The sequence below is a fragment of the Bombus impatiens genome, unplaced genomic scaffold (genome assembly GCF_000188095.3).
Source record: "Bombus impatiens unplaced genomic scaffold, BIMP_2.2 scf_0023, whole genome shotgun sequence".
Lineage (NCBI taxonomy): Eukaryota > Metazoa > Arthropoda > Insecta > Hymenoptera > Apidae > Bombus > Bombus impatiens.
Window position 1 is genome coordinate 488,145 of NT_176442.1, and position 25,895 is coordinate 514,039.

Sequence of the window (25,895 nt, forward strand, 5' to 3'; positions counted from 1 at the left end):
AGAAAATAAATAGCTAGCATTATAAAATCTTCGAATCACATAGTTAACATAGAACACACAGTTATCATTTTTTAGTCATTTTATTCATTTATTATCTCAGCTACATTCTAGTCATTGGAATAAATTTTTATGAACTGGAACAAATTTTTTACCGGTACAGCAGACCACGGGGATTATGGGAATGAGGAGGAGACGGAAACGGAGGATGATGAGGATATCACTGATAGCACCGAAACTGTATCCACCGATAAAAAATCGCACTTTCTAGGAATGCACTTTCATAAATTTTCACATAATGATTTACCACAACAATGTATTAAACTGGCTTTCTTAATAATCAATATTACAACTCTTGTGAGTTTTACAATATAATTAGTAACAAATTATTAATGGTTTATAAATAGAACTTTGTTCCTAAAAAAAATAATTAAAGATTGCAGGCATTGTTGGCATTGTAACCTCTATATGGATTTTCACTGACAATAGAATAATGACAAGGCTGATAGATCAACGCTTCCATGTTACATCGCTATTATTTATTAGCTTCATTGGATCACTAGTATCGTCATTGGGGATTCTTGGTGTACTTCGAAGAAGAAGGAAATTTTTAAATATTGTACATTGCATTGTCTTTAAATACTAGAAATTACATTACCGGCGATAAAGAATCTTAAAAGATTATTTTATTACAGTATGCTTTGTGTTACTTGACATTTCTCTGCATCATATTTATCAGCGCTATAATGAGTTTCTGGATTTTCGAAGAAATCACGAAGAGGATTCAGTTTGACATGAATACCGCCATCGAAGGATATCATTCTTCGTCTTGGAACAGAGAAGCTTGGGATAATACCCACAGATATGTAAGAGAGTATCTCGTACTTACCACAAGATGTCTCTGAAAGATCTTGTACAAATTTTTATCTTTCAAAAATCAACTGTTAAGAAAACCTGTTTTTTTAGTTGAAATGTTGTGGAGTAAAGTCTGCAATGGATTGGGCTAAGTATCACGTTGAAATTCCGACAAGCTGTTGTTCCAAATCCATCGGACAAGTACATTTTCTTGTTTTTTTGGAAAATTATATTAATATTAGTCCTTATTGTGAAATACATATACCGTTTTGTAATACGCAGTTGTATTCTAATGTGATGTTAATTATTTCATAAAAATCATCTTGTATATATCAACAAACGTGATATCATTATCTTTCATCCTCTTATTCATGTTGAATTTATAAAAACAATTTTTTACAGTGTTTACAAATGACAGAAGCGGTGGCATATAAATCAGGATGTCTAAAAAACGCGATACTATTACTGAAGTCTCATATACACACCATTAGTATATCTGTGCTGTTGATTTTTCTAACCATAGTGAGTAGAATAATTCTTTGTGCGAATATACGGGACTTATCAAAATATGTAGACATGATTTTAGATGTCAATACGTTATATAAGAATGACAAAAAAACTTTACGACAGTATACGATAAATATACTTCCCACATATTTTGAAACAGCCTGTACTCAAAGCAGATCAGAGTCACTCAATTATTTTCCTGTTTCAGTTAATGAGTTTCGTTCTTGTGCTCTGTATACTTGCTAGAATGAAGAGACAAGATTGAAGTTGAGTAATCGAAATGAAAAATATCAGGACAAAACGCGAGAAACGGTAAAATTTTAGTCGGAATGAGGCGAAGGTGAACGAGGATCAATGACTATAGATGAGACAATGACAAACTCGCTGTGAAACGTTTTCTCGCTTTTATTATCATATATAGATCATATATTTTCTGAAAACACTTAATATATTGTACTTATGATAGTAATATTGTAATTGTTACTGGACATGCTGGTTTGGGTTTTTCGCGACACACGTGTATGACAGCGGAATTTGCTTCGAAAAAAATTTCTCTTTACGTTTCTCTAACAAATGGAACCATCGATCGATGGATGGCAGTTTCGTCGAGGGTGTTTCTTTTTTTTCACCGCGTGACACGGCTGGATAATAAGATTATAAAAATTCTGTCTGACCATCGTTCGCTTTCATCCTCGAAAATGGGCTTTTGTTGCGTAGCGAATTTACCGCGTTTTACGAAATTCGTCGTAATAGTTAATAATAATAATAATAATGGGCAAAATTCCGACGCGGATAATCTCGTCGTTATATTATGCGACGCGAAATATTGACATCGTAATATGTATGTAATTCGTCGAACGCGATACACAGAATCTTTCTGTCTTTATCTCTCCCATCGTCGATAGGTCACGCAAGCAGCGCCTGTGCGTTGCACCTTACGTTTTTGTCCCACGAATGTCTCGGCATCTATCTTCGTTATCATGTACAGTAATCCCCAGATAAGCGCCCACTTTTCTTTTTAATTAGGATAAATCACAAAAATTCCTTAGTTCCTCCGTATATTTCTCCGTAGATCATGAATAGCCCATGATAACCACCGAGCTTAAAAATTTCTTTAACTTTAAATATTTCTTCGAATCGTTAGAAATAAGCAATATAGAGATTGAGAAGATAAAAGTATCAGGAATTTGTATATATATACCATCACTTCTTTCTAATAAAATCCAATGTGATTTTTAGATTCTTAATCTCTATTTGAAATTTCTTCTGAACTTTTTAATTTTCCTATACATATAGATAGACTCTGGTATAGACTCCATTTCTCATGGACCCTATTCATGGACGCTTAACCGGGTGTTATTGTATACATATGCATATAATATCTAGTACCTCTGTGTGAATCCGTATACGTGTGTGTGTATGCGTGAGACACGCGCCAGTCTGATGTATAGGTCTGTGTTCATGTGAATACGTGTACAGTGAATCATTGATCATAGAGGACAGGGCTGTGGGCGCAGTTTCCAGGCAAGTTCCATTCAATTACAGATATATTATATCATAGCAAACATCGTGACTATTTACAATAAATACAGTCGATTAGATTATATAAATAAAATATATCGTATCGTTAGTTTAGGTTTACAGCAACACGTGACAGTAAACAATTAGATCAGCGGCGAAGTAGCATAATCTACTTAGGGTAGTGGTCGTAGTAGCTGTAGCATGACTGATTGCGCATTCATTCATCTCTTTTATACGTTTATTTCACGCGCGCACTCTCTCTAGTTTCTCTTTCATTTTTTCTTGCTCGCTCACTCTGAATAGATCACCCTCGTGTTCTAACTTGTGCTCAAACTTCTGTGTTGTTCTTGATCTCGACTTCATTTTTGGTATCATTGAAGGACGAAGTTCGCTTCGCGAGAATCGAGTACACCACGTGTGGTCCGACGGATTCAGCTAGCTCGGCCATAACTATTTAATAACGACATCTCGCGTTCGTTTCCCGTACAATCCGTGTATCTTTGCGTCGTAGTGATAATTAATGCAATAATAATTAGTAATAATGACGATCATATTCTCGTTCGAGCTTTCTCTACCCCGTTAATTCCAGAAGTATTTATATTTATATATTTATACGTATATTTATATATTTATATTTATACTCGTATTTATAAGTATGCTTCGCGTGTAAACCCCGCGATCGAAAACTTCGGGGGAACGCGTTCGTTTATCTTTTTCTTTATTTCTCTTATAGAAAGTTTTTAGCGAGACGAGATGAAACTTCACGGAAGTTAAGAGAGCGAATCTGTTCACTTGTTTTTTTTTCATTTCGTTCCTTTTTTCTTTTACTATTTTTTTCTTCTTTAGTGCTAATTAGTTACTCGAATAGTACAGTTGAGACAAAATGGTTCTCGCGACCCTGCACGTTGAATCCGCCTTTTAAAACGCCGATCAACTCGCGCCGACCTGATCCGCTTTTAATAATTTGACACTCACTTTGATACTTCATTTCATTTCTTAGCCGTTTTAAAAAATAGTCGATTCTTTGAACGCCATTGCCGATTCAACGGTTATACACGTTATATATGTATGTATAGATTATACGAATAAACTGGGGCTCGAGGATAGGGGAACCGGAGGAAAGGGGCAGGTTGGGATCAAGGTTAAGGAATGTGGAGTGTTTAGAAATCCATGAATCGATGCGTGGTTTGACCACCAATGTTCTCGTAGTCCTTTATCGCGTATAAGCGGCTCGCCTTTCCGCCACATGGTGTAATTATGATATTGGCAGCATAAGTTCGAGAGATAATGGCGGAAGGACGAAAGAACACGTTAATTATCGAATATATACGATATCGAGTATGTAAACGACAAATTTTTAACGTATTTGAGTCATATAAAAAAAAATGTAAAAAAAAGACGAAGAAATCAATTTTCAATTTCGTTAGGTCACGACAGCTTGCTTGGACCACAGAGTTTGGAGGATTTTTGATGTTCAATGCAGCTCTAAACACTCGCTCGAGTCAAAAATACGTTTATGAAGCTTTCCTATATAATCTCTTTTTTCTTTCTTCCCTTTCTTTGTTTTTCTCTCTCTCTCTTTCTATATATATATACTTTGTAATTTTTCTTCGTTTATACATTCAGCGTAAGGTAATTCCTTTTTTTTTTTTTTATATGTTTTTTTAATTTTTCTCATCTATCCAGACGATAATGTTGCTGTACCGCTATCTATCTGTTTTAAGAACGGCACTGTCTAAAGCCATATTCGCAAAATATTCAATGACAAGTATGAAATTTTTTGAAGAAATGCGGAAAAATAATAGGGCAGAATTGAGATTAAAAGAAAAGAGATGATAAAGAAAAATAGGTACGGTTTGAATTGAACGAAGAGCAGGACGGAGTAGGAGTATAAAGGGTGGGATTAAGAAAAGTTCAAGACGTATGCACGTGGAACGGGCAGTGATCTAGTAACTGGGGTTTTAGGGTGGAGATTGGTGCTAAATAATATTCTTATGTACGTAGGTGTATATGGCGTTCAGTACACAGCAAAAACGATCGGTACTGACGAGCATTAAATTTAGATATACACACTTAGTATTCAGTGAAGAAACATAGTTAACGTTCCGTTATTCATATCCAGCAAGCACAAATATGCAATAATATCTCGTGTATACGTATTATTACCGATAATGGAGTTTATTCTTTCTTTCTTTCTCTTTTTCTCTCTCACACACGCATACATCTCCATTCATTTCAATACTAATTTAAAGATACAAACATCGGTTGGCTCGTCCGACATTTTTTTCTGCCTAGTCATTCTTGTCGCAGGAAGCAAAATGGTGATAGATCTTTGTTTATAGTATTCTTGTTCATCGTTCCCGCGACGATAGAATTTCTCTTTCTTCCTCTCGCTCTCTTTTGAACAACAATTCGTACGTGACGCGACATCAATTTCCGAGGAAGTGGACGCTAGCGCTAAATGAGGGGATTTGGGTAGGACACATTCATCGTTAAAAATACGTTAGCGACACTATGCAGTGTACGTGTGTGTGAGTGTGTGTGTACGTGTACATCGACGTCCTGTAATTAGTCACGCTCACCATTGTCGAACATTGCACCGATATTTTCTTCTTCGCGCGAGAAAGCACCACTTTTATAATACACCATAAACATCGCCTCTTTCTCTCATCTTTTTCAATCATCTACTTTAACCTTTTAAATTCGGAATATCGATTCGAAACGCGCCATGTTGATCGGCCGCTTCTATCGAACGACACCAACATTCTTCCATCATCTTCTCACGTTTCATTGACACTTTGGACGCTGATCAATCGTCATTTCTAGCAAAGGACGTTGTTCTTGATCCTATTCGATACAGGGCCATTCATTGTTGAGATACACGCATGCGTATTCCTTTTACGTTCACTTGCGATCCGTATAGGTTATGTTCGTACCTATTGTGTATCTATTTTCGACAGAATCGTTTCTTTGATCGATCTTTTATCCTCTTTTTTATCTAAGTACGATTAAGGTATCGCGCGGGTAAACAATGGGCGAATGGGTTACACAAAGTTTGTTTGTTCGCGTGGTACATCGACGATCGCGCCTCGTGTCCTTATTCTATTGGAAAAAGTTTATACGTCAATGTAAAGCTATATATTGACTAGTTTCTCTCACTCGATTCGCCTCAACGACGAATGGCCTGCTTCCTGCATTCCTCTTTTCGTCGTTCTTCCCTCGCGTTCAATGACGACGCGATGTCTCGTCATGATCATTCGTTAATGATGAACACACACATAAACACGTTCCATGTTTTCCTCGACAATTCCTCCCTCAGTCGTTATCGCAAGGAACTCTTTCTTGTTTCGCGAGTAGGGGAACAACAAGTTGACGAGCTCTTTGTCGTTTCCCGTAGTTGCTACAAGGACGTGAGCTTCCCGGAACGTATTCTATTCTCCTAAGATGGCCGACGACGATAATATGCTTCTGCTAATTCGCGAAGAAACCGCGAGTTGTGATAGCACGGTCGCGCGCGGAGACCAACTTTTCTCCGAGATGCTTACACACTACACCCTAAATCGCGGTACAATATAATCGATATAACGTTAAATGTTTTTGGCATCTTCGAAATACACAAATAGACTTTGGTATAAAACTTTTTTTTTGTTTCTTTTGATAGTGTTCAGTACGTTCATACGGAGGACAGCTGGCTCGCTGCAGCTTAATCCTCTTATTCCTTTCTTCTTTGATCCGTTTCTGATCCTTTTTTTCATACTCTTCCAAATACGTCACAACACGCTCTACCTACGCCAATTCGGAAATTCCTGTTACTTCGACGATTGGACAATTCTCCTGGCAACGGCATGTGTCAGGAGAGGAGGACTCCCTGATTTAACGGTACCTTGACCCGATTAGCAGATTTTATCTAGCCACCAGAGTTTGCACGTTGGCGCGCCTCTCCTCCTGCGGCGTTTCTTGCTCGATGGGTCAACTGCCTTCTTTACGAATCGGATGTTGTATGGATCCTCCGCGAGCTCAGGGTACAGTTGTGCGTCGTGGATGTACTCACCTTCGTAATTGGACGCGGACCCGGATTTTAGAATCTCGTCCTGTTCGGCTACCATCCACTCAATAGCCGTTGGTGTGTTTGCTTTCAGTGCTTCGCGTTCTCGATGCCAAGCCTTGCGAATGGCAGTCGCTTTGGCGTGATGTAGCAGTCTTTGTTTCTCTTTCTCAGCTGTGGTACCGTAACGCAGGTTCACTATATAGCTGGCGCCATGTATCTTCACGTCTATCAGCGAACTGCTACCACTTCCGTTCTCGCTTTCGTGGAAAGTCGTATTCACCTGACCACCTAACCGTTTTAACTGACCACGATCTTCACTAGCTCGCCAAGTTTCTTCCTTGACAAAATAGAAGGCGTCCTGCTGCGCACTGTGCACTACGAATGTGAACGGAAGGAAATACGACCGATTGAATACGGAGGTGAAAACATCGCCATAGATGGCGTTAGCGGTTGGTACGCTGGACACTACGGCTTGACCATCGGCAGTCCTTGAAACCAAGATTCCTTTTCCAAATGGAGGATCCGAGGCTGCACCCAGGCGACTGGGTATCAAGTCACTGGTGTCTTTCTTCAGGGCTGAACGAGGTGGCGCTGATAAACTGACAGCGTCTCCTGAGTGTCTTTGTGCGATGTAGGCTAGGAAACCTGATTGCACACCAAGATTTCTGGATCTCTTCTTCTTGCCAAATATGGAAGTACCTGGACCCAAAGATGGCGGAACGAGGCTGTCTGGAAGCTCGTCAGGGAAAAGTTGAGGGGCAAGGCTTTTCAGGTCGTAGCCGAGATGCGACAGCCATGATATGTGGTCTGAGAAAGATAGATAGGTAGATAGATAAATAAATAGAAAGATAGATAAAGATAAGAGAACTGTGATGATGAGTAAATAGTAAAATATTGATATATGTACTTCGCGAGTCAAGTATTGTTTAATATAAAAATAGTTAACCCTGCATAGATACTATTGTATTATATAGAGTACTAGACATGTATGTAATTAAATTCTCAGAGATGACTAAGTAGACGCAGTCTACCTTAGAACGCGTCAATATTGACCAAACTAGCTATGCAACCGCTAAATCTTCAATAAGGTATCTCTCCTCGAGAGAGGAGTAAGCTTACCAGTTGGTTGGTTTGGTCGGTCTGTGTGTCTAACATCAATAGGATCGTTTCCATTGAACCTGTATAGATGTAGATGAGTCGGAGTGTCCACTCTGTCCAGAACATTCTCCCACAAAGGAGACATCCACTGACCTATCAGTGGATCATAAACTTTGCCGTTTGGCATGTGCACTAAGGACGTTACCTGAGTTGAACAAGATTTAAAAAGATGTACTTAAATATAGAATATAAAACCTTAAATCTTTATCATTTTTATCATATCACGTTAAAATATTATTATTAAAACTAAAATCCTATATACATCATATCGTTTAATAATTTTACACTATCCATCTCTAACTTACCTGATCTAAGAGTCCACCACAGAAGTCAACAGGCAAATACAAATAAGGATTCGAGTCATAAACGATATGTCCATAGGGTGATCTCATAATTTCTCTAATGCCTTCGCCATATTGGCTGAAAATCATGATTGGAGTTCCACACTGATCGGTGGCGATATAATATTTATGCCGATAGACTTGAGCATAAATTAAGTGTCCCCTGTCATCATACACTAATGACATCAGTTTGCCATCCCTTGGACTGTAAATCTGGCTGACTTCATGAGGACGTTTCTGATTGTTATAGAAGAATTGGGTGACGTTTCCGTAATTATCTTTCCTAGTAGCCAAACGATCTAGATGATCATAGTAATATCTGACATCGAATCGTCCACGTTTAGTGGCACGAACTAAAAGTCCTTTAGCGTTGTAGTTGAACCTCTCCTCTCTAGCATTCTGCACCACCAAACCTCTATTATCATATTTATACAATCCTTCACCGAATTTAACAATCCTGTCCAAGCTATTATATTCCATAGGTATAGTATTCCCTCGATATGTCAATGACAACATATTTCCGTTTGCGTCGTACTTGAATCCCCATGGTTCTTGAGCTTCTACCCCAGTCAGCTGACCATCACAGTCCCAGGTGTAATTTTTCACATTGGTGTAAGTGTTAACAGCAACATTGCGCGTATAAGTCCTAGTCTGGTTGATACGATCGCGAGTATCATGTGTGAATTCCATCCTGAAGACCTCCAATTGATGAATCGTCAAAGTCACTTGGGTCTCCAAAAATCTATCATCCGTGATTCTTGAGAATAACGCAGTTCCATCGAACACGGTAGTTTCATTAGGCTGAGGTCTGGTTATTTTGAATTGTCCAATCTGCTCTAGCATACCTGTTCTAGGACTATATGCCATGGTATGAGTTGGAAGGGTCTGGCCACCAATTCTACCTTGTACGTTAATCAATCTGAAGTTTGAATCATAATCGAACGTAAACTTTGCGTTGCTGAGACCAGTCTTTGCACCAAAGTCTATACGTTCCTCAACTAATAGACCTGCGCTGTATTGATAGTCCCACTTGTACTCTACGTCTCGTTCAGAATGGATAACTTCTGAAGGCAAACCACTTTCTGTGTATCTAATTTCACTCTTTCCATCACCGTGGACAACTTCAGCAAGCTGTCCTGAAGTGTGATACCTGTAGACGATACGAGCTCCATCTCCAGGGAATACAGTTTGTAATAAGTTTCCATCGTGACTATAATGTTGAAGGTAAGCTCTGCTGCTGCCTGGTGGAGTATAGGTCACTCTAAGAAAACCTAGAGAAGCTTGACAGGAAAACGAATGTTTAGTTCCTGATGGGAGGATGATATGACGTAGTCCACCATCATCGTCATATTGTAAGGTGAAGTGCCTGTCGCTGGCCAGGGTAATATTGGATAATACGTTGAAATCGTTGTAGGTATATCGTTTGGTTCCATCCTGATTGCTAGTGACTTCAGCCAATTGTCCGTGTCTATCGTACCCATAAGACTCATCAGATGGGCCCCATTTCCAGCTTTCGATCCGATTGAACCTATCATATATGATACTGAGGTTGTAACCTTGCTCATGCGGTTGCCAGGTCAGAGGAAGGCCAGCAGGGTCAAAAGTAACAGTCAACAATGGATTTCTTGCTTTGTCATAGAATGTTTCTCGCCTGAAAGCTTGTTCGAATTCTACACCAATCACGCGAGTGTCATTTACCCAGATTTCTCTGTTCAAAGTCTGTTGAGTGTGGCTGACGTCGCCGACAAGGTTGTAGGTGGTAGTCATTGTGTTGGTCAGTTCACCTAAAGACATCAGTTGGTAGCTCCACATTGGCAACATTTCAGCCTCCACAGGTAGTGCAGCTTCCAGGAGAGGATGTTTTGTAGTGGCTGCACTTAGCACTCTGCCACCTCCAGGAAGAAGGACCTCTAGGCTGCTGTTAGTGAATGCGATCGCTTTCTTGATCTTCGTACCATCAGTAATCGTTAACACCTTTGATCTTTCGTTCTTCATCTTGAATTCCACGATTCTCTGCTTATCGCCCTTTGACAAAGCCTGAAGCGGGGCTGATACTTTAACTGATAAACCTTCGTCGTCGGACAGATCTGAGAATAGCTTCAATTTTTCACCAGTGGGTAGAATGACGTCAGTAACACGACCCAAATTGTCGTAATTGTAGATGTACGTTTCACCGCCTCCTGATCTACTTGTCAGTAATCCTGTTGAACCATCATACGCAAGTGCAATTTCGGCTCTTCCACGTTCAGACAATTTTTCCAAAAATCCAACTGCAGAAATCTTCAATTCAGACTTGTGATCTTGCGTATTCTCTATAGAATTGACCACGCTACTGTAATCCCTTAAGAACTGAATCTTATTTCCAGCACTGTCTCTTACCGTAGACAACTTTCCAAAGCTCGTGTTTTTACTATACAAGAACGAATATCGAGTTTTACCAGACGTCAAGTCCTTCGTGGAAATGTGTTGACCATATCGATTAAACACATACACCTCGTTCGATGGTGGGAAAGGAATATGGAACTCTCCACTTTCGTCGTGATTTGGAAGATAGGGTTGTAAGGCAAGGATGTGAAGACTACCCTGATCAGCCACGTGTAGGACGCCATCTGGTGACACGGCTAGAGCAGAAATGGCGGTAAACTTGGCGTTCGATGACAATAAGGTTTCTGTACTACTGGTGTCATCGGTGCATGAACAACTTTCCAAATCCTTAGTGCTTGGAGTAGTATTATTACATTCGCATTGGCCACGCAACCGCTCTTGCTGTTGTCCAGCGAAATGAGACATTTTTCCTGAGCTGTCTACGATCTTGATAGAATTCACTTTGTGTGAATCACTTTCTGCTATGTAAAGTTCTCCAGTTGGACTGAAGCTGACAGCAAGTACAGAACCAAGAACTTCATCGGATTTCTTTATACTGGTAGTAGTCGTCACATTCACCTTTTTCAGATCGCTATCATTGCTGTTTCCGTTGCTGTTAGTGTTACTAGTGCAATGCAGAGGCGTTCCAGCTACTACACGAACTTTTAGATCACTGGTGAGTTTCAAAACGAGCCTGTCATCGATGAAGTGAAGAGATCCATCCAGAGGACTTAAGGTTAATCCAGTCGGCCATTGTAGTTGAGCTTGATGAGCAGGTATAGCACCGACGCATGGAGCTGGTGACCAGTGATTATGGTGTCCATGGTGTCCAACTAATGTGTGGATGATACCGTGGGGATCTACCGCGCGTATGTTCCGTCCATCAGCGATGTACATGGTCTTGTCGGCAGCGATAGCGATTCCTGTTAATGTTAAATGCATAGAATTAGTTTATCTGTTTACTAGGTTAAGAAGATGATAATAGGCAAATGAATAACTAAAACTTGATCTGAAGTTTACCTTTTGGATGAGCCAATTTGGCACGGATAGCTGGACCTTCGTCACCACAATGACTTTCGTCGCCAGGAATGCACCTTTCTCCGCTTCCAACGACGGGTTCGATATTGAGGTTAGGATGTTGGACGTTCTTCAGCGACAAAGCTTTTAATATTTGATGTTTTTCTGGGTCACTGATATATAAGTGTCCGTCCGCCGGAGAAACGCAGAGATAATATTCGTAAGCCACTTGAGTTGCACTGAAAATACATATTTCATAGCTCATTCAGAAATTCGTTAATCTTAGAGATTAATAACACTATTAGACCATTCAGAAAGATTTCAATAAATAACTCGATCTTTCCTCTTTTCCTAAATATCTCTCAAATTTTCAAATTCCTATATTGCTCCAAACATACCTCAAAGTCAGAACAGTATATACATTTCCTTCGGGTGTAATCCTGCGGACTAAATTGAAGTCTCCTACATAAATGCTTCCATCTGGGCCACTAGTAAGCGCTACGGGTGTCAATAACCTAGCATCCTTAGCCAAACCATCGCAATCCTGGCACACCAAGCTTCTCTGCAGTCCAGTACCCATTACCACCTTCACTGTGCGAGGATACTGCTTGAAATGCATCGTGGTACCATCTCCTTTTTGAAGTATGCCTTCGTGGAAGTTGTAGTGATGGTGAATGTCTAAACCCCAGCCTCCAATATCCGAGATATCTACGTCAAAGCCTTGCAACGTGGCTGTTTGTGTCTCCCAAATCACTGCTGGACAAGTGGAATGTTGATAGCCGATCGAAATTCTCGCCTGTGCCACACCATACACCTTCTGCTTGTAAACGTTTCGCTTGTTCCAGGCGAATGTGTGCGTCAAATTTGGATCTGCTTCGTAGGTCTTCGTGTGCAGTGACCCTTCGATCTCTACGTGTACGTGCACATGCGTCAGCGATTTTGGGATGAATGGCCCGGTCAGCTGCATTCTCACAGTCGATAAGTAACCAGCCGCCTGGCTGCTCTGGTACATCAAGTGTAGATTCGAGCCCGGAATGGCGATGCTCTCCTGGACGATCTGCAAGAAGAAAGGATTCAATGGGATGCAAAACCGGAGAACGGAAACATTGTGTTTGTCAGAAATTTGGTTCTGGATTGGATATCTGAATTTTAGATCAGAAAAGGGACCTGTGTATGAAGTGTGAATATGGGATTATATGATGCATAATAATTGTAGGGTAAAGGTTAGGAATTTTGGACGTTTAGGAGCAATAGCCATATTTGATTTTAATTGCCTAAAATTTGTGAATTACAGTTGAAATAAAGTTGATTTCCAACTTATAATAATTAACGAAGAATGTAAGAGAAAATAATTTACCTGACTTTCAGCGAAGACCAAACTTTTGCCTGGAAGGTCGCCCACTTTTTCTGGCATCCAAGTGCTAACGATGATGGGCCTTAACAGCTCGTGATCGTGCTCCAGGCACGGACCATGTTCGCTAAATAGTCCCATCGATATCCCTGGGGAGCCTATTATATTGTATGCCATAAATGGTAAGGAACTTAAAAACATAAAACACTTAAGGACGGAACAAAGACGGCACACACGAGCAGCAACGGGTCCCTTATAAATTCCTCTTTGCACGTTGAAGAAGGATGACGATGAAGCAGTAAACAATTAAATAACATTCATATTTCTCAAATATGAAAAAGAGAAAAAAAAATAGGAACTGATAAAAAAGAAAACAACAAATTATAACTAAAGGAATTATTACAAACAATTGTTGTAAATAGTTATTATAAATACTTATTATAAATAGTCATCCAATTTTTCAAACATTAGACACTTTGGACCACCGTTCATGTTTAACACCAATTGATTCCGTGACACGACAAAACGTGAAAAAAGGTAGAAAAACAAAAAGAAAAGTAAATAATAATTAGAGATTCATACTTACCGACAGCTGGACTCGGAGGTTGATTAGATTTATGAGATTCGCCTTCCTCGTTAAGGGTCATCACCACAGGAGGCAGAACCACTATTTGATTCCATGGCACGAATACCGTCCTCGTGAGGGGTTTGAAGGGGCTACGCTGGAACTGAAGCGTCACCGCACCGCCTCCGTTCACCAACACGTCGAACCTAATCGAAGTACGTAAATGCATTTCAAACTATACCTTAGCTTCCGGTATTACATCGGGTTTACAGGCTATGGATGATCGATAAAGGATACGCGTCGCTAGAACCTCTTAACCGTCTCGAAATTCACGATTCTGGGGTTAATTTTAACGTTCAGAGTAGTAACACTCTTCCAATTTATTTTATGGACCAAAAACTCTCGCGAGTGAGTTTGATGTTCTTCGATGTACGCCGAGTGAATTTTTGTGAATAGAGGAAAGTAAATGGAATTTGGATGTTATGGTAAAATACAGAGCTTAAAATCTCCTGTGGCTAAACCTTAGGAAGCTCAAATTAAAATAAACATTTTCAGCAATATTTATAACTATAATATATTCTTTCACCAACATCAACAGCAGAGCTTGTGGATATAAAAATTTCTAACAATATGTGTTCAAATATGGTTACTGGCTTCTAAGAGAATGCCCGAGCAGTGCCCTCTATCAGTCGTTCCTGTGACTTTCGTTTAATCGCGCGTTCTCGTCACGAAGCGACATCGACAGGTGGCAAGCTGAACTATGCCATTGGGTCCAGTTCGCCGCAACTTTTACCTGGACATGTTTGAAATCCGATTTGAAAGTCCTCTGTCGCATTACAAGAACAGAAATCATAGGAACGTCTCGCGTACAAGAGATTCAATCATAAGCCGTACTCGTAATCAAGCAACGACAAACGCGTATTTATCAGACAGTCTGGCTGCAATAACTGCCAATCTATCACGGTTCTGTATTCATTAACCCGTGAATACAACGAGGGAATTCTACCTCGAACTTCTCTTTGGGATTACATGAAACTGCAAGTTAGAGAGAGAGAGAGAGAGAGAGAGAGAGAGAGAGAGAGAGAGAGAGAGAGAGAGAGAGAGAGAGAGAGAGAGAGAGAGAGAGAGAGAGAGAGAGAGAGAGAGAGAGAGAGAGAGAGAGAGAGAGAGAGAGAGAGAGAGAGAGAGAGAGAGAGAGAGAGAGAGAGAGAGAGAGAGAGAGAGAGAGAGAGAGAGAGAGAGAGAGAGAGAGAGAGAGAGAGAGAGAGAGAGAGAGAGAGAGAGAGAGAGAGAGAGAGAGAGAGAGAGAGAGAGAGAGAGAGAGAGAGAGAGAGAGAGAGAGAGAGAGAGAGAGAGAGAGAGAGAGAGAGAGAGAGAGAGAGAGAGAGAGAGAGAGAGAGAGAGAGAGAGAGAGAGAGAGAGAGAGAGAGAGAGAGAGAGAGAGAGAGAGAGAGAGAGAGAGAGAGAGAGAGAGAGAGAGAGAGAGAGAGAGAGAGAGAGAGAGAGAGAGAGAGAGAGAGAGAGAGAGAGAGAGAGAGAGAGAGAGAGAGAGAGAGAGAGAGAGAGAGAGAGAGAGAGAGATGACGCTAATGAGTAAGATAGATAGATAGGTAGAAGCGGAACTGTTATCGTTTCGACGAGTTCCGTCAATGTATAATTTCTCTCACGTTCACAGTTCACTATATTATGGTAAAATTTTGCCAGCGATCCAACCGGAGGGGGTAGCAAGGGATAGACGCAGGTCAGACTAATCACACAGGTTTGCACGGAGTAATTAGGAAGCTTTCGACATCATTAGCTCGAGCTTTGATGTGGTTTACCAGGCCAACTCCTCCGGCTCCGTGTTTCAGGATTATCCTCGCCAGGATTACTATATACCTGTTTGATATAGGTGTTTCACCATCTACCCATACTCCATCCAGTTTCCCCATACCCTTCATTACAATGCACCCTTGATCCTATTAGGAAGGACGCCCAAGCTGCCATACACGCCCATCAGGCGCAAATACTACTATATTACCCCATATGTTTGTGTATCTATTGATATGCGATTCTGACTTTTCTGTTTCTCCCTTTTTATTTTAAACAGGAGTGGGGATATTGAGTTGGGTTGTTCGATTGGACGGTGTGAACTGCTGAGGTACTGATTTGGATTTTGCATAGTGTGAGAATTTGATTTGAATGTGGGTTGGTAGACATGTGTCTGCTGTTCGTTTCATCATCTCTTAGTAATTTTGATATACGAGAATATAGAAATCTGCTACAGAAATTATGTATATAGGATTCCCATATATGTGTATATATATGTAATAATTATATAAAAATCTATTACACGTATATATAATAGCTAAGCTGAACTAAAATTGATAATTATCTTGGTCCAGTCAATTGAGTGAATTTCATGTATAATTTCAATCGCTGTTTTTTGTGATACAATGTGATACAAAGTAAAAATTAGTACTCACCATCCATCAGCTCTGGTTAACGTGAATCCAAAGCGAGGGTCCCTGTCCACGGACACCCTGATGCCTACTATTCCAATTCCTTGTTCGGTTACAACTTGGCCTCGCATCACCGCAACTCGACTGTTATAAATCAAAGATATATCGAGATCTTTCGAGATCGGATCGTGTCGTTGATCCGTTGAACCGTGGCACGCTGATTCGAAACATTTTAAATCCTATCGTGTACCAATCAACAGTAATGAAATTCCAATATAAAGAAAAAGAAACTAAAAATATCATCGAAAAAGGACAAGAGAGAGGAAATATACACATATTACAAATTCTACAATTTTTTGTATAAAAATAAAAATAGATTCAACAGGAAAAAGAAAAAAAAAGGAAATTCTCTGGACTAAAATTTCGATCGTGGAACGCATGTATTCCAAAACAAAGTTGTCGAGAGCGCGAACAATCGATTTTGTCTGTCAAATCAGCTTCCGCGGTCAACGGTTCAATGCGATCCAATATTCTCACTTCGCTGCCAATACAATCCGCAACTCCATTCGAGCCGGCCTTTACCGGCCGCGATAGTTCGCGCAAGAGGAGTTAATGCCACTGGTTGAATCCAAAAGCGATACAAATTGATTTTACAAACGGAACAATGCACGCGGCATCGCGTGTATGCAGCGAACCCAGATGTCGCCAGCGTCAGTTTCTCGATCATGCTTACAGGTTAGCTGTCGCATCGTATTGGCAACGACGCGGGAACATTTTCTTTCAGTCACATTCACTTTCTTGCAATTTGCATGGTATTTTGTTCATGGTTGCATTCTTTTAAGAGGTTTTGTTCATTTCTTCTTTTTTTGCTTGACTGTGGGTAGTTGTTCTTTTTTTTTTTAAAGAGTATCGAGCAGATTGTCAATTCGGGAGCAAAAAAGAACACGATCGTCCTGAGGCAGGATAATAATAATAATAATAATAAATAAAGGGCGGGTAGTAAACTTTCGTGAGAGTAGAACTGCATGCATATATAATCATGTATAAATAGATATGTAATAAAGGCAATGAAAATATGTACGTAATAAGTTTCAGGGCTGGATTATCTGCGATATATAAAAGTTGGAGTATGTTGAAGCTGAATATTTTAAGCGATTTGTGTAATAGTGCTGAATATAATGAGATCGATATAGGTAGGTAAGATAATAATAATAATGATGATAATAATAATAATATATAGAGAATATGCTGTGAATCGGGTACATACGTACGCAGCTTGTTATGGGGCGCTGTGTAATGAGCAACGACATTTGTGAACGAAGATATTATATACGGTGATTCTTAATTACCCATCTCTATATGTTTGTGAGACACTGATTTAAGTAAAAAATGGAACTGAAAGAAATTATAATATTAATAATTATTTATAATTACTTTATGTATAAAAATTATGCAGATTATATTTAAAGTGCAAACTGTACAGTCGGAAGCTGCGACTGATTAAAACATTTTGCGCCATGTTTGGGGTATCATATTGTTGGAGAATTGTACAAAAAGTTGTTTAATCGGAGAATGCTGTATGAAAATTCAACAATACCTATAAATCACAAACAGGTTGGTATCAGTGATTAGATATTTTCCACAAATGCCTCCCGCATTTGTAGAATATGGAGAAAGTAATCTATATTCGCAAATAAAAAACATCTTAGAATACTGAGAAAGTCGATAACTTTTCATTCTTGAGACTTAATAATGTATAAAGAAATCAATTAGAATAGAACGTATTTTTCTTTAAAAAAATAATTATAATTACGATAGAGTTGTTCTCACATAAAGAAACTCGAATTTAAAATATTTATTGTAAGTTATCCTGTTTAGTTCATTAGAGTTCATGAAACGTGAAAACACCTTTAATTTACATAGAATGAGTCTACGGGGGTGTCGAGATATTTACATCTACATTTGCCGAATTTATAATCAAGAAAATAGTTCTAATAAATAATATTAAAACAATAATTTAGTTTTACTTTTATAAACAGATTAAACATCTTATATTTGAACATTCACCATGAAATATTGTTCTAATAAAAAATAATGAAGTTCTCTTAACATTCACAGTGCCCCTTCAAACTCATCTACTGGAATATATTTTCCAAATTATTCTCGCGTAATGAAGAATCATCTTTCCTTTGTCAATTTTAGCAAAATATGAAAATATGATAGAACACGTACAACAAGCTGCATAGATGCATTCGATATATGTATAAATATATATATATATTCATTGGTCCCTAAGGGATTGCGTATGGGGGCATGATTCGTTCTTGGAGGATCCACACATTCCCCCGTGAATCGAAAGTCAGACGATATCTAATTCGTCCAAGGGACAAATGATCGCATCATCGTCCCGGAAAGTGAGCAATGCCGTGCACTTCCGGCTGCGCGCACCGTGCCACCATTCTCGTTCCATCGGCGACTTGGGGATCAAACATTACCGGGGTTCTGATCCTCCAAGTACGAGCATAGCAAGGTGGCAGGCACAGTTGTTACTACTGGTAAAAAAATAAATAAGAATAGAAAATCCACAAACCAGAGTGAACGGTATATAAAAAGGAAACGCAAATCAGTTTAACTCAATTTGAAAAAAACGTAACGGAAAGAAGAGAGAAACGGATATATATATATATATGTACATGATATATCTTGTATATATATATATGTAGATCAATTTCAAGACACACCGACATCTGGCGGCGGATACTGAACCTAGATGTGTGCAAGACTGAATAATGGAAACGTAGAAAAAGAAAGAAAAATAGTAAAGAAAGAAAAATCAAAGAATGACGGTATCTCGATAGAGAGATCGCGCGATACACCGACGCAATGCCGAATTCTATCTCTCTTTGCTTGGAAATTTTCCCTCCATCTCGGTCAGCGATACGACGGTTATCTAAGTTATCTTTCATCGCGCCATATTTCTTTTCCTCCCGCGCGCGCTCACTTTCAAACGTATCAATGACTTTCCTCTTTTCTGCCTGCTCTTTTTTCTTCTTTCTCGTTTTGAAAACTTTTCTGTGGTTCAGATACTCGTCCGTTTCTCATTCTCGAATAAAATAACATGTTCTCAAACGATTTCAAATGATCTCTTGATTCTTGTTCTTTTCAAAACGTTCGTATAAAATTGAAACACTCGAACCGCGAGGTTATGCGATATTAATTGAAGGAAATTTTTTGCTGTCTTCTAATTTATAAGAAATTATTTCCGGTTTTTGACGTGAACCACGGACGGATACGGACGAATCGATTTTCTCCAAAAGAGGGTTTCTGTCGTGTTTTGGTATGAGATATAACTTTCGGTGGGTAGATAGCACGGATCGGTTAAAGACAGACACAGGGCTTTTGGTGTAACGGGGTTATTGGCACATTGTAGACAGGTGATAACAGACGTAGACAAGGGACAAGAGAGGGAATGGTCGTTCGGGTCCTTCGTATCATATCCTGTATCATAAAGCTGTGTGTTGAACGGTTCCGATTTCGTAATTATTGCCGATCCGTCGATTCGGAACAATACAACGTGATGTGAACACGTTTTCTCATTCTCGTTTTCATCGTTTATATATATGTATATTTTATTTGATTTTGTACCACGATTTTGTATCTCCTCTACTGCATATGTATGTATATATATATATGTTGATAATGATGATGTATAATATTTTATATCATCAATTTATCTCGACAAACGACGGAAAGGAACAATTGAACAAAAAATTGGAACGCAAGAATATATATGTCTTTGACGCAAGAGGCGCGCAATAAAGTTAGCGTTCGTGTATAAGATGCTAGGGGACAAAAAGTCACTAGAAACAAATTCGACAAGGGGTTATGAAATACACAACGTACATAAAAAAGTGCAAGCCTGGCAACACAAAAAACAACACAAGACCAGACAGGATATATATCGTTACGTAAAAAATTACACGATTGTCAAACATACTATTACTTGGTTTGTAGCCGGTTACGGTATATATCAGGGCGATCATAGTAATAGTAGCTAAGAACTCAGCGCTAAACAGGACAAGATGACAATACATAAACAGAACAACAGAGAAGGAACGAAACAGAATAAAGAGAGAAGTAGAGAGAAGGGCGGACAACGGCAGGATTATAGACAACGATCATCCGACGACATATCACAGATAACACAGAGACACTTCGATACGATTATACTTTCAATGTAGGTGTGAAGAGAGTGCTCGACCCTTTGGCTGTGGCGATACGTTCACGCGATTTCGATTGATTTTAAATTTTCCCCGTTTGAAGGCTATCGGTAAAGTAGATTCGTTTTGTTATCGACCCGTCAAAGTCCCTAGATTAAAGGCGAAACAAATGCGATTTAGGTTTCGAATTTTGGTATCGTTACAGGGCTACAACTCAACTGCTAAACGAATCAGCGTAAATTTTGTTCGATTATCAAATACTCGAATTCCCTGTGTCGTACAAAAGTGATATTAACGAAGCTGGACCATCGAACCTCGTCGAAATTTGTTTTTCACGCGAACAGTAAGCGGCAGCCGTCGAGTCGGAGATGACAGAAACAAATACGCAGGTAGACAGGTAAAAAGGTAGCGACGGAACTAAAAAATGACAGAGCGACAGAATGGAAAGAAGAGAGGAAAACGATAGACAGGCGATTAAAAACGGAGTATAGAGGGTTTGAAAGGGCGGAGAGACGAGTCAAATAAGCGAGGTATGATCAAACACTGGCAAACATAATTGGTAACGTAACTGAATCGATAACAGGCTGAACCAGGGTCGATAGAATAGAAGAAATATAAAGAGCGTTGAAAAAGACCAACTGGGAATATATATAGAATAGTATAGAGACAAAAACAATAACTGAAACGGAGAAAGAGAGAAAAAGAGAGACGTGATACGCAGGCTAAGGGTATGAACATACGTATACATATATAGATAGATTACATATAATGGGACATACGAAAAAACATGTAAGATGAATGTTACGAGCGAAACGAGCAAATAGAAGGTAACTTTTTCTTGCTTTTTTTCTTTCATTAAAAAAAAATTCTGTTTTTTTTTTCTTTTGGATTAATGAACGATTAGCGAGAGAGCTTGAGCTGCAACTTACCGCGGTGTAAAGGAACTCCAGAACGTACTACGTGTGGGAAAAAACCAACGAGAAGAAAGGGCGTTACCACGGTCACAGAACCCGCGTTTGCGGGCAAAAAAACGGACGCGCGTACGCAGCATTGCGCGAGCAATCGTCTATTTCGCATAATCATACCTTATTGACTTTATTCCCTTTCTTTTGCATCGTTTTTCATTTATGTATTTCAAATTTTCGCGCCATCGCGGCATAACCGTTTCGATATAGCGAACCTCGATTCCCTCTCTACGATTGTTTCGATCGGAGGTTAACTTCCGAAGGTTCATCCCCACTACACGACTCTAGACATCTCCCCCACCCCATTGCACGTTCGCGCCAAGTTTGATCGTGTACGCGCGAATCTCGCGGCGAAAATCGAATGCTCTATCGCAATGTTCCGCACGCCGTTACAGAAACAATAGACGTAGACACACACTAATCAAGCGTACCCATCACACACGCGATCTTCGCCAGTCACGCAACATGAACGCAGTCACTCACAGACTCATCCAACATAGAGTGGTAATACACGTGACAGACACAAGTTGGAAACTACGCACACACATCTGTATATATACGACGATTATACACGTGTATATAATATATATATATATGTATGTATATATAATAATATCCATATATAAGTAAATATATATATGTATATGTAATATATAAAGGCAGAGTAAAGAGAGAAAGAGATGGAGAGCTCCAGCGCGTCTTCGCGTGATCGATGCATTTGGAACGGGTACTGCACACGCGTTAACGAGACATGGCCGTCGTCGTTTCGTTTGGAATCCAACATCGACGTCGATTCGAGATTCGTCCCGTATCGAGGGAGTCACGAGTAACGGGTGTCGCACGAAGGATCCTCTTATCGCGTCGCTCATCGAAGCCGAGCCTCGAACTGACAATGAGGAGAGATTCCATCGGAGCTTGGACTGCCATGTTGGCAGACGATCTTCGAATATTGATTACGCTCTGTCCGAGCAATCCCGATGCCAACCTGAATTTCTGATTCACCGGGATACTTGTATGCAGTCTGTACGCTCGAGATTCCATTGAAAGTGGTGGGGAGAATTAGCGTTCTCTGAGTCGTTTCATAAAAAACGACCCTTTCTTTCTTTCGCTTCGTGAATGATCCAAATTAATTTTATACTATGATACAAACTGCAAGTCCTACTCTACATATTTTAATTTTATATTTTTTCCAGAAAGGAGAAAGTAGTTACCGTAGTATGATTGGAAAACGGTGATTCTATGTAGAGATAAATCAAAGTTAAGAAACGAGTATGCTTCGCCTTGGCGGGAATTTTGAATATTGATATTGATTGATTGATGATCGAATATTTGATAGAAGTTATCTGACTGATCGTGACTGTCCTGAATTTTCAACTAATAAATGTTGATATTAAAAGTACTTCGAAACGTTAAAATTGATTGTAACTCATTTATGAAAGCTTGAAAAAATGATAGAAGATGATTCTGTTAAGTTTAACGAAATTCGTGTATTTGATTTTATGTATGTAATTATATATTGCCACCATTTTTAGGTGAATTTTATTATCAATTCAGCAAATTATTATATTTGTGTAAATGTATCAAAGATAAATGTTAAAAAGCAAATAATTCACAAGGGGTTTCATGTTTTACATCAGCATTCAAATGATTGTCATAAAAAGAACAAATAAGGTCAAATAAAATTCCTTCGTGTAATATGCATCAATAAATATATGAAATTTTGAAATAGAATTAATGTTTAAACTAAGCAAAAGATATAAAAAGATAGAAGCTGTAGGTTGCAATGTTGTGAATTTGAAGAAAAATAAAGCTCATGTTATTATACAAATATTTTCTCTACCACTTTCTTATGCTTTCACTAATTGTAAGTGGAAAAGCTTACCTCAGTTCCTAGAATTATCTTGTAAACCACAATTTCTTTGTTCGTTACACAAAATATTTATATATTTAATCAGGATGTTTTTCATCTAGTTACCATATCTTTCTAAGTACGTCCTTCTGTCAAAGTTTAAATTTTCTCTCCGAAACAACTAAATAAAAATCTAAGTAAAAAATACGAAATAAAAACCATTTTAATCAAATGCAAAAACAGACAGTCTGGTTATAACAATTTTGTTTCTCGTGCGTTGACATGTTTTATTTACAAAGAATCATTCTCGTCTCCAACCATAATTTACATATTAATTTCGTATCCTTTAGTCATTTAAAGTGCCCTCACCGTAAAAAGAGATTGTAATTCTAACAGCGTTTTAAATGCAGACTGTACAAAGCTTATACCATTCTTTCGACCGGTGAAACACGTACGCGTAGCCTCCCAAGCAGAGTAGTTGCGTATGTAAAGCACATACAAAAAAAAAAAAAGAAAAAAAATTTTATCCATGTGGATCGAAGTGGAAGAAGCGTTTCAAGGCGGCAGCAAGGGTGCTCGGAGAAAGTCGGTGATCAATACCGCGACGAAACAATGGGCGCTACAACAGGACCAAACAAACTTCCGTTCCGCTCTCCGTACGTCTCTTTCTCGGACACACACGGAACTATCGTGTATCATACGCAGAACGTTCGATTTCGTGGTGTTGAACTGCTAGTGGACGCGCGAGAAAAGCGACCGAACCGCGACAGATTTCAAACTTGTGTCTACCATTTCTAGTAATAATTTTACCCGTGGGCGATCGACTCTCGGAATTCGTTGTTTCTTTCTATCGATGTTCCCTCGTACTAAAATAATTCAAGAAAAAGCAACAACAGATTGTAGTCTGATATTTGTATCAAAATATCTCCGGATAAAAACCGCGACTCGACCGCCCTCGTGCGCTTTATCTATGAATCTCCCATTGTCGGTGAACTGCTTAAACAAATGGCCGAAATAGCTGGTAAGTCACAAGAGAAATTTGGAAAACGACACGGTCTGCTTATCGCGTTACCGTTCAAAGGTTAAGTATTATTCTGTTCGTATGACGCGCTTGTTTTACGGAACAACGCGATGCCTAGAAGCTGTATATTGAAAAAAAAAAAAAAAAGAAAAAACTTCGCACGGATAACTTAATCCACTAACCGACCGAGAATACCGAAAATTCAGTCTCTCGAATATTTTCTCCGTGTGCAGACTTTTTTTTTTCAATTTCTTTGTCTCTTTTTCATCTTTTTTCTGTCTTTTTTTTTTCTTTCGACAGAATTTTGGTCTGTACTTCACAGTCTGTACGTAGAACGGAGCCTCTTTCGGTCTTCGGCTGTAGGGTGAATGGTGATCTGGTGGTGGCAAGGGTACACACAGAGGATAAACACTAGACAAAATACACGAATCCCCCGAAATACGCTCGCTGCCGCTCCGATGCGTCGGTCAGCACGCGTCCCGAGCAAATCTTCATCAGTGTCGAACAAAGGATGCTGACCGTGAACGCGCCCGATCAAATTTCTCGCTTTTATTCGCTTATCGAATTACCAAAGTGACGTATATTCGCGATATACTTCCATGAAGTTATTACTCCTTTATCTACATGTTACAGGGAACAGATGAATATACTGTTCGTAAACAGAATGGTTTCTTTATTTCGGAGGCTATGTGACACAAAGGATAATTCTACCAACGCTTGGAAAATAAAACATTGGTTTGTTGAGTTAATAGATGGATTCGAAGCGTATTATACGTCTTGAAATTGAGCGAAGGGTTTCAGTAAAAGGAGTTCTATAATTATTTAGTTCATTCAAAATACACGCTCGAGCATCATCTCCGAGGCTGATTGTGCGCAAAGCTATATTTATAATATTGGCAAGTTACAAAATTAGGTTAACTTAACAATAGGATAAAATTCGTTTGTTGCAACGGTAAGCGACGATTGGATAGCATTGAAACTGCACGTAAAGTAATTTTTATCCTATATGGTTACTTATAAAGTTACTAGATAGCTTTATTCTCTCGTTTCACCCTATGTTCGCTTTACGTCTATTTCAAATTCCCTAGCTATTCAGCAAAGCAAACAGTTTTGAAACCCATTTATCAAAACCCTTTCACTATTCTTAAGACACGGAGAAAACACATATTTTTGTTATTTTATCAAACAATAAGTTACTAAAGCAAATATCAACGATTTAGTTTCATAAGGTGAAAAAGATTTGCAAAACGCGATTGCTTGGAAGAACCTTCGCGAATTCACCTCGCGAGACAAGATTCATAGCGTGGCATGAAACAGGACTAAACTGCTAGCAATTAATATCAGATGCACGCGAGGAAGCTCCTTTGATCGACAATGCTTCCGAGATGATCACTGACGCGTTCGGCATTCGGGGGAGGGAGAGGGTGAAACACGAGGAATAGGATGGTTAGAGGGTTGGCAGGGTTGTCACCCACCGGGGGCTCTCTTGATAATTCAGCTGTCACGGATATACCGGATTGTTTGGCATGGCGGTGCAAGTAAATCTGATTCAATCTTTTTTTCTTCTTTTCCACTCTTTTTTTCGACACTGAAAAATTGCTCACGATGGGGAAAACGCTACTCGAGTGCAAGAAAACAGTTTAACAACGAAACAATTCCCTTAAATAATTCCTTT

The 25,895-nt window shown here is 39.2% G+C and overlaps 2 protein-coding genes and 1 long non-coding RNA gene across 6 annotated transcripts in view; 2 read left to right on the forward strand and 1 right to left on the reverse strand.

The window, feature by feature from the left end:
* The first annotated feature begins 7 nt into the window (after positions 1-7).
* On the forward strand, positions 8-2,209 carry LOC100745477 (leukocyte surface antigen CD53-like). 2 transcript variants are annotated; one of them, XM_003484882.4, is made up of 6 exons: positions 8-354; positions 434-616; positions 693-863; positions 964-1,053; positions 1,255-1,374; positions 1,568-2,209. In XM_003484882.4, the coding sequence occupies exons 1-6, from the start codon at positions 130-132 to the stop codon at positions 1,622-1,624; spliced, it is 846 nt and encodes a 281-aa protein (XP_003484930.2). In that variant the 5' UTR covers positions 8-129; the 3' UTR covers positions 1,625-2,209. The 2 variants fall into 2 exon arrangements, with proteins under 2 accessions (XP_003484930.2, XP_024223534.1); XM_024367766.2 differs by having other exon boundaries at positions 1,255-2,209.
* A 168-nt stretch (positions 2,210-2,377) lies between these two features.
* The window catches only part of LOC100743843 (teneurin-a), a 114,487-nt gene continuing 90,969 nt past the window's right edge, over positions 2,378-25,895 (reverse strand). Inside the window, exons 11-19 of one of the 3 annotated variants that reach the window (XM_012385581.3) lie at positions 21,315-21,341; positions 16,190-16,309; positions 13,746-13,930; positions 13,166-13,317; positions 12,207-12,865; positions 11,812-12,047; positions 8,392-11,714; positions 8,048-8,231; positions 2,378-7,735 (exon numbers count right to left, since the gene is read on the reverse strand). In XM_012385581.3, coding sequence (XP_012241004.1) covers positions 6,774-7,735; positions 8,048-8,231; positions 8,392-11,714; positions 11,812-12,047; positions 12,207-12,865; positions 13,166-13,317; positions 13,746-13,930; positions 16,190-16,309; positions 21,315-21,341 — 5,848 coding nt within the window. In that variant the 3' untranslated portion in view covers positions 2,378-6,773. The remainder of the gene's footprint in view (positions 7,736-8,047; positions 8,232-8,391; positions 11,715-11,811; positions 12,048-12,206; positions 12,866-13,165; positions 13,318-13,745; positions 13,931-16,189; positions 16,310-21,314; positions 21,342-25,895) is intronic. The other 2 variants (XM_012385566.3, XM_012385573.3) reach the window with 2 other exon arrangements.
* On the forward strand, positions 16,299-23,081 carry LOC117151700. Its single transcript, XR_004461796.1, has 2 exons — positions 16,299-21,946; positions 22,010-23,081. It is a non-coding gene; the product is annotated as an uncharacterized LOC117151700 (long non-coding RNA).